This window comes from Lycium barbarum, chromosome 10 (genome assembly GCF_019175385.1).
Source record: "Lycium barbarum isolate Lr01 chromosome 10, ASM1917538v2, whole genome shotgun sequence".
Classification (NCBI taxonomy): domain Eukaryota; kingdom Viridiplantae; phylum Streptophyta; class Magnoliopsida; order Solanales; family Solanaceae; genus Lycium; species Lycium barbarum.
The window spans coordinates 6,279,711-6,288,679 of NC_083346.1; the positions used below are offsets into that span (position 1 = coordinate 6,279,711).

Below are 8,969 nucleotides of genomic sequence, written 5' to 3' on the forward strand. Positions count from 1 at the left end.
GAGCGTTTTGGTGTGCCCTGGCCTCGAACTGGCCCAAAAAAAGCCTTTGAAAAAACTATCTGAGACTTGATTAACAAAGTAGTAACACCATGTAATATTGTCTTCTAAATATTTATGTTAGCATTTTTTTAATTTGAGTTTAAACTAAAATAATTATCAATTTTTTTTAAAGTGGGTTGGTTCGGCCAGACTCGCAGCCCACTTAGTGATGGGTTGGGTTGGCTATTTTGAGGCCCATACAAAAAGCGGTCTGGCCTGGCCCGTCAAATTTCAAAGCCCATGTGAGCTAGCCCGAGTGGGTAAATTTTGATGGTAGTTGATTCAGTTTCTGACCAAATCAAAGGAGAGAAAGCTCTTGATCTAGAAATTCCTTTTGTTGCCATAATAAAATGCGCTCACCAATAATTAAAATTGTGTGAACCGGGCATTTGGTGTTATCGTTGCAAGACCTGCCGTCAAATTTTCATAACGAACCAAGGACATTACTAATGAGCTATTTGTGCCCGTAAGACCTTGATTCGACATGAAAATTCAATAGTATGCCCTGCTCCGAAACACCAATTGCTCAGGTCATCCAACTTTGCTTATTGGTAAATGCATTTTCTGGGGACTTGAAAAGGCGGCGAGGGTTGAGAATAAGAATTCTTTCAATGTGATTTTGTGAGAAATTGAAAAGATGCTGGTAGAATTTAAAGGAAACAAAAACGTGCTAAAAAGGAAAGTGTGTGTGCATACCTAAAATCAAGCAAGGTAAGTATTTAGATGTACTAATTAGGGTTATCTTTAAAGGTAAGTGATTTAATAAAATCATACATCAAAAAATTGCGCGGATTGCCCTTCATATGGATTGGTCTTTAATTTTTGCCCCTAAAATTGCTGGTTTTTAAATTTTTGGCCCTACTTCTCATTTAATGAAAATTTGTGGGTGAAAGTAACTTTATTCGCAGGGTCTATGAAACCAGAGATTCTGGGTTTGAACCCCAGCTGAGTAAAAAATAAAAATCACAAGGCAAGATTTTTATAGAAATTATGCCTATTGGGGGCAAAGTTATGCCTTAAGGCATAGTTTTGTAATATCATACAGAATTATGTCGGACAAGGCATAGTATCTATGTAGCTGAATTTCTACAGAACTATGCTAGACAAGGCATAGTTTCTATGTAGAAATTATGCCTTGTCCGGTATAGTTATGTAGAAATTAAATTATACTACAAAACTATGCTGGAAAAGACACAACTGTGCCCGAATAGGCATAGTTTCTATGAAAACCTTATCTTTCGATTATTTTTTTTTGACTCTGCTGGGGCTAGAACTCAATGTCGGAGATATTTTTGGTTACTTTTTTATTACTTAAACTGCTCAAGGGCAAAAATTGAATACCAATTAAAGACCACCCTGAAATAGGGCATTTGTGCGAATGACCCAGTATACATCAACTTACCATGATCAAGTAATAGTTGTTGGATGTTTAAACACGTATTATATATCTATTAATTTGTTATAAATATCCAATATAGATAAATTTTTACCTTGCTCTAACCATAGGCTCCTCCAAATATTGCACAGTAGACTAGAAATCAATCTATTTTCCATCAATCCTTTTATATGAAAACTTCCTCAATCAAGCTCAAATATTGCTTGGAGTTCATTATTTTAAGTAGTCCCACTTATGTCTACTTCCCTAAAGTCAATTTCATCCTCTCACTTTTCTTGGAGTGTGTTTGGTAGGGAGAAAGATAATATTAAAATTTTGAAGAACGTTTTCTCCAGAAAAATAAAGTTCTTAAAAATGAGGAAAATGACTTACCTTGATACAATCCGACTGGCATTAAGGCCTTTTACAAGGAGCCAAGCGAGGGAACTTTAAGCTATGCAAGCATTGTTCATGAGGAGGATCGTACTTGAATACATTCTAGAGCCTTCCCGGGGATTTCAAGCGTTCATGATAGCATGGGAGAATGGTTTGGAGAAGAGGGTTGAAGATGGCCATGCTTGCAATGTGGCTATTACTTGAAGATTTGCAATTTCAAGTTCTTTTCCCAAAAGAAGACACCCAAACAAGGCCCTTACTTCATTAAGGGTAGAAGTGTAATAATGTAGTTGTTCTTTTGAGTTTTAGTATAAATAGTAGTTTTTTTCATTTGGAAGACTCTATTTTGAATATTGAAATTTGCTATTGTAAACTTTTGAGAGTTGAGAGCTTGTGAAGCCTTTGATTGAGTAATTGTTGAGAGGATTGGTTATTAGGGAATTCCAAATCCCTCTTGGTCATCTTAGGAATTTAATGTTTCTTTTGTTCTTAATTCAGAGGTCTTAGTTTTCTATAACTTTGGTTGCTAAATTAGGTCTTAAGTTGTGTCAAATTATCTATCTCTTTTATTTCTTGCATTTTATTATTGTTTTCGTTTCCGTTCTTGCATCATACCTAGTAAAAGTAGAGAAAACAAATTTCATGAGTAGTATTCCATATTGATTGTGTTCACACACCTCTCCAACACACCTCATTTTCACCCCAGTCCTGTAGGCCCCGTTCCCACCACCTCACACCCCTACCCCCACCCCACCCCCCAGGATAATAATTTTTGCTTACGTACCTCACACAAACTAAGTAAAAAATCCACTAATTTTCCTGAAAAATATTTGACAAGCACCTCCAAAGTAATTACTTTGCTTTCCTCTTCCTCCATTATCCCTATAAAAGTCTTATGGTATCTAGGACATTTTTTTCTGGTATCCGAAATAGTGCAAAAACTATTGTCCTGGGGGTAAATCACCTCAATAAAAAGTTAAAGGTATTATTAGTGTCTATTGACTTTAAGAAATAGGGTGGCAATTTCACATACATTTCACATTTCAGGCGCATCTTAAAGCTCTAGTAACAAATAAAAACTAACATGCGCCAACTTATTGGACTTATCGACAATGCAATTGTCTTCACTCTAAAAAATTCTCAGATTAAATTTTAGTTATTTTCTCAATTGGTTTCTTCAATAATTATGTATTCATGAATCTTGCTAGTTAAAATCCCATAATATCAAAAGTAACATCTATTTTTAGCAAGTTCTTGGAACCCCAAATAATGTCAATCATATCCCAAAACATTTTCACAACTCCACACTCAAAAATCAGTTCTTTTTACTTCAAGAACCCAAAATTTTCAACTCCGTTACACTTAAAACCCTTAAAAAACCCTTTATTTTTCCCTACACAAAAACCCCATTTGCAAAAAATTGAGTTTTTACAATGCCATAAATGGAAAGTTAAGGTCTTTGAGTCAGATGGTACTGTAAATCCTCAAACTATAAATGGAAAGTTTGATTTTGATGATTTACTTTCAATTCTTGAATTTTTATGTTTGTTATCTTCAGCTGTAGTAGCTATTGGTTTTGTTGTGAATTCTTGTTTTTTGGGGTCTAAAAAGTGGTTGGGAAATAGGGTGTTAGGTGTACAGTGTGTTGTGTTGGTATGTGGAGTGATTATTGGTTCTGTGATTAGGAAAAGGCAATGGAATAGGATTTGTATGAATAATTTTTCCAGGTTTGGGAGTGGTTCAAATGGGGTTAATTTGCTTGAAAGAATTGAAAAGTTAGAGGAAGATTTGAGGAGTTCAGCTACGATTATTCGGGTTCTATCGAGACAGCTTGAGAAGCTAGGAATTCGATTTCGGGTTACTAGAAGGACTCTCAAAGATCCAATTACTGAGGTAATAGTTTTATTGGATTTTTACGAAAATAGCCCGTCGGATTCACTGTTTACTTTTCCTAGCCATATATATAGATTATACACAGATCATACACAGTTATGCACATTTTATTTTAAGCATATGATGATCGATATGTAGAGGTGAAATGGATTTGGAGCAAGTTTCACTCATCTGTTAATCAGTTAAACATTTTAATCTTATGAATGTAGTTAGTACTATCCTTTGAATAGAGGATGGTGATGTTGTTTCCTAGATGATGTGATCTCTAATAAGCATTGTGTGTTTGCTAGAAAGTTCTTATTTGAATGATCAGTTTATAATTGGTTCATTGCCACTTATACTGTTTTTCTTCTTGAACTATGTCCATGTAATACCAGTTGATATCGATATCTCAAGTATCTGCAGTTAGGCAGTGTCACCAGCTTTTGGTCTTCGATGTGCTGCATTTATGAAGATTATATTAAGCGCATCATGTAAGTTGGAGTTTGGGTGGTTAAGAAGTGCAAAGAAGTTTGTGGATACTTGGTTCTAAAGGTGGATGCTTTGATCGGATTTGCAAGTGTTAGAAGTAGCTAATATAGGTATTTGTAGAGAAATGAATCAGAAACTACTGGAGATTATTTGGGAAAAAAAAAGGGTTTTTTTTTTTTTTTTTTTCTGGAGTTAGGAAAGAGAAAACTACATTCGCAGTGTTCCTATTTATTATAATTCCTAATAGCTGACCTCTTACTCAGAAAATTCTCGCTCTAATCGCGGATGATATCATAACCTTATCAAGAAGATGGTAGCTCCATTATCTCTCCCACAACAATCAAATGTTGACCTCATCATATGTCTGTTTGTTTGCTTACAAACCTCACTCGTAAACCATTCGTGTATCTGTTAGTTTGTTTACAGAACTTGTAAACCAGCACATTATTAGGTGAAACGACCATCTGTATTAGTGTGCCACACTTATAGAAAGTAGGACTAACAACTAGCTGAACATCAAACCAAAGTGAACTTGGAAAACTTAAATCTGAGAAAATAATTGACACGGTGAATTGACATATGCTAGTTGTAAATCTGAAATTAGGATGCTGCTTGTTTAAAGTTCAGGTGCTTTATCACAATAATAACTTACCTCATGTTTTCTCTTTCGGTTAGAGTTGCCTCATTTAATTTTTTTAATGAAGTGGATGCAAAGATTCGCATACCCGACCCCATCAGGTGTGGGATTGAGGCATAGTTGATTGATTGATAATTTGATATGTTCTATAACTTTATCAAAGAACCCCAAGCTACACTCAGCTGTTATTCCTATACAACGTAACCTTGCATTTAAGAGAGAGAAAAAAGCATTCACTACCAGTTTCTCAAAAAAAGAGAGAAAAAAGCACTCAGAAGAGCAAGAATTTTGCCTGCCTTGATGGGTGAATCGATGCGCTTTAGAGAAATCCTCCCTTTAGACAATGAGGTTCAAGGGCGCAAAATGATCTACAGTATAAAGAAGCGGCCGGGCTTTCTGAATCTAACTTTAAAAGATCAAAAAGTAAAATGTAAAAAGGAGGAGATATAGGGCCTTTTTGCTATTTGAGCATTGAGACTCCTTTCCATGTACGTTTCAGCATTCTCTTGTTGTCAATTTCTTCCTTCACTTCTGATATATGTCGTGCCTTTTCTTCTACTATTATGTTTTGCTACTTTTGATTTATCTCGTTCTTCTTATGTTTCTTTCTTAGCAAGTACTGTTTCTTCTTCTAGTATACGAGCCTCTTCCTTTCTTTTGCTACTTCTGATTCTTAGCTTCTCTCTTCTTCTCTCTAATTTGAGTTGCTAAGGTAATTAAACATGAAATTGACTACTGCGAATTGATTCTTTTTTATGCTTGATTAATTGAAAATGAAAATCCGTAGTTTATTGCAAGTTGAGTAACTAGTAGGAAATTTTTGTATTTTGGTAAATTCTGCACTTCATCTTGGAAAAGTGTGGGTTTTGGCTCTCACTTTCCCCTTAAATCCCCGAGTGCCTTGTCATTTTTTGGCGCTTTCACTTTTAATAACACGTATCTCTAATCTAAAGCAACTCTAAGCCATTTCTTGCATATCCTTTTTCTGTGTGTTATCTTATACTCCAGCCTTCTTGTGATTCCGTTTTCTTTCTATCCAGACTGCAACATTGGCCCAAAAGAACTCTGAGGCCACTCGAGCATTGGCAATGCAAGGTGAGCGTCTAGAGAAGGAGCTTGGTGAAACACAAAAGGTTCTGCTGAAAATGCAGGTAAACTGCTGTTTAACTTAGTTTCCAAGATTCACATGCTTATTTTGATTTCCCAAGGGTCATTCTTTTTATGCGAAAATTTTCCCTGGTGGATTTACATCTTTAAAATGATAAAAGAATGTTCACAACAGACAATTTCTTTTTTAGGTTGTGTCTAGAATACCATGTGAGAGTTTACTTTTAGGCCCATTCTACATCTCCATTTTGGCTAACTAGTGGCTGTCAAAGGTCAACCCATTTGTAATTCAAGTCATGATATAGTCTACATAGTTTTGTGTGTGGTGAGTGTTAAGTTGTCCCCATCGATTGTGGGATATGGATTTGGTCTCTTTATATATAGTCTTGAGCAATCCTCACATAATGAGTTAGCTTTTGGGATTGAGTTAAGCCCAAGGTCAATTTTTTTAAATGGTATTAGAGCCAGACCTATGGCGATTCTCGGTTTACTCGATACTAGGCCTCCATATTATGTTTTCCACGCTTCAATTTTTAAGCCTGGGCGTGCGGGGGTGTTAAGTTGTCCCACGTCGGTTGCGAGACGTGGAATTGGTCTCCTTAAATGATGTTGGACGATTCTAGCTTTTGGGGTTGACTTAGGCCAATATCCATTTCTATATATGTTGTGGTTTGTAACCATCTCATCTAAAAGTTGAAGATGTTATAGAGAACAATCTTTTAATTACTTCATTAATATTATGTCTCAACACACTTACCCCCCCCCCCCCCCCCCCCCCCCCACCTCTTTGGGCTTGATTCGTTTTTATGAGCCAAACACATGAAATATCTCCAAACAGTGCGTATGTTGTGGTATTTTGACAGTAATATCTCCATCAGGAAACAAGTATAATAATGAAAAATGGACCTCATATAGATATCTAAGCATCTATGATTTGTTTCAGAAGTTGTGTTAGTTGTCTTAATCATACTCCTATTTGTTATTTACTAATCTACAGGACCAGCAACACAAACAGCTTGAATTAATTCTTGCAATTGCGAAAACTGGAAAGTTATTTGAGAACAAGCAAGGACCCAGTCAAGATCCAGTTAAAAATACAAATGATGTGTCTAATACCGTCATTCCTCAGCTGGAAGTGAATCAAATCCAAGCTTTGACAGGACAAAGAGAAACCAATAATGATAGAATCTAGCTCCTTTCAGTATAGACCAGTAATATTTCTTTAAACGACGAAAGGGTGACATTCATTACACTGTTATGGTTGAAGATTGACAGATATTTGAAGGATCATATACCCCTGTGCAGATTCTTTTCTCCCAGTTTTTGTGAGCAACATCTCTATGGGGAGGGAGAGGAGAAAGGCGAAGCTCGATGTTCTTGTCCACATTTATTTGACAACGAAACTTTGTGTATTAAGAAACACCACCGACCATTCTATCTCCAGCAGTTCTGATGCTTGCTAGAGAGTGTTGTTAATTTTTGGTCGCAAGTGCTATTTTCCTCGTTTATGCAAACATGGTGCAAAAAATAGGGAAGCCTGTTTATTTTCTGGAATTGCAATGTCAGATTGGAGATATGCACAAACTGTTGCTTCTAGATTGGATTTATAAGGAACTTGTAATGATATCTTGTTCATGACTTGCTTCTTTCTCTAATCTTTGATGGATTTCAGCTGCTTTAACTATGAAATGCTGTGCTAATAAAAGTCTGGAGAACAAAAATTAAGAGAAGGAGAAGTATATAACTTGCATGTCTATCATCGAATCTATGTTGACCACACTCTTCAAAATGTCGACAAGTGTGCGACTTTGGAGAATCCGACGGGTGCACATTTTTTAAGAGTCCGAGCAATATAACATCAAACAGAAAAATTAGAACTCTGTTATTGAAGAAAAAAAATATAAAAGAATCAATGGCTCTGTCTATGGCTCTCAGCATACAACTTTCCTACTTGAGCAAAAATAAAGTACACTTTTCAAGAACATGGTAAGCATTTTGCTAACTTGATTATATGAGATCCTTTTTCTCATCACCAGAAGAATAGAAGTTATGAAAATACGATTCATGGATTTATCTAAAAGTACTGCATTAATATAAATTTGGTTTCCTATAAGCTAGGCTTGATGACGACGGAATATTGCCGAAGTAAAACTAGTAAGTAGCTATGATTATACAAACAAGCAATGAATAATTGAATACTTAGTTTACAATTATTCATTTTTATTCGCCACTTTCTATTTTTATAATAATAATAATCCCTACTGGTGAAATCAATAAAAGTCCCCAAGTGAACAAAAATTGTTGGGAAAATGAAAAAATATTCATCCCATGTTAGGGTAGGTTCAAAATAGTCCTTTAAATATGTTATGAGCTGTTTGGATCCTCTAAATCTGTCAAGAGAGAACACTTTTAATCTTTGTGATATATTTAATGACCTATGTTTGTTAGATTTAACAAGAACTGTGAAAAAAAAAAAAAAAGTGGGAAGGTAATTCACATTTGGACGTACAATTTTTGATTTCTAATTCATAATCCGGAGCTTGATGGAATTTTTTTAGGTATCTAGTACAGCTTTAAATTTTAGTTTTAGATTTGACAGAACTGTTAAAAGTACTTTTTGTTAGATTTTAAAGTACCAAAAGGAGATACTTTAAGTAGGCGTTTGGCCATAGAAATTAAAAAAAAAATAACTTCTTTTGGAATTTTTGAAGTTAGAGTTGGAGTTGGAGTTGTGTATGACTATAGTTTTGAAAATAATATTTGGTTGTTGAAATGTACTTTTTTAAAAAAGAAACGTGAAATATGATTTATACTCCCAAATTTCTAAAAACTAGCAAAACCATCCAAAACAATTAATAAACATAACCAGTGCGAGAAATATAGCAACTATACTCGAGACCAACTTATAAAGTGCTCAAAACGGATGGTTTCTTTCCATCAAAAGGCTGCAACTGAGAGGCTTACTAACGGTACACAGAAAGTATAGCATCTCTAAATATGACTTTGTCGCAAAATTCTACCTGTTTCTTCAATTTTAGTACATGCTGTTGA

General features: G+C 35.1%; 1 protein-coding gene across 1 annotated transcript; it reads left to right on the forward strand.

The window, feature by feature from the left end:
• Positions 1-2,893: 2,893 nt before the first annotated feature.
• On the forward strand, positions 2,894-7,573 carry LOC132614390 (uncharacterized). Its single transcript, XM_060328839.1, has 3 exons — positions 2,894-3,703; positions 5,852-5,962; positions 6,916-7,573. The coding sequence occupies exons 1-3, from the start codon at positions 3,080-3,082 to the stop codon at positions 7,108-7,110; spliced, it is 930 nt and encodes a 309-aa protein (XP_060184822.1). The 5' UTR covers positions 2,894-3,079; the 3' UTR covers positions 7,111-7,573.
• The last annotated feature ends 1,396 nt before the right edge of the window (positions 7,574-8,969 follow it).

What these genes read in the sequence shown, in the direction of transcription:
- LOC132614390 (XM_060328839.1), top strand. Translation starts at nt 3,080, where the DNA reads ATGTCAATCATATCCCAAAACATTTTCACAACTCCACACTCAAAAATC. An exon ending in TCAAAGATCCAATTACTGAG is followed by an intron (nt 3,704 to 5,851) that starts GTAATAGTTTTA and finishes CTTTCTATCCAG; the next exon opens with ACTGCAACATTGGCCCAAAA. An exon ending in AGGTTCTGCTGAAAATGCAG is followed by an intron (nt 5,963 to 6,915) that starts GTAAACTGCTGT and finishes ACTAATCTACAG; the next exon opens with GACCAGCAACACAAACAGCT.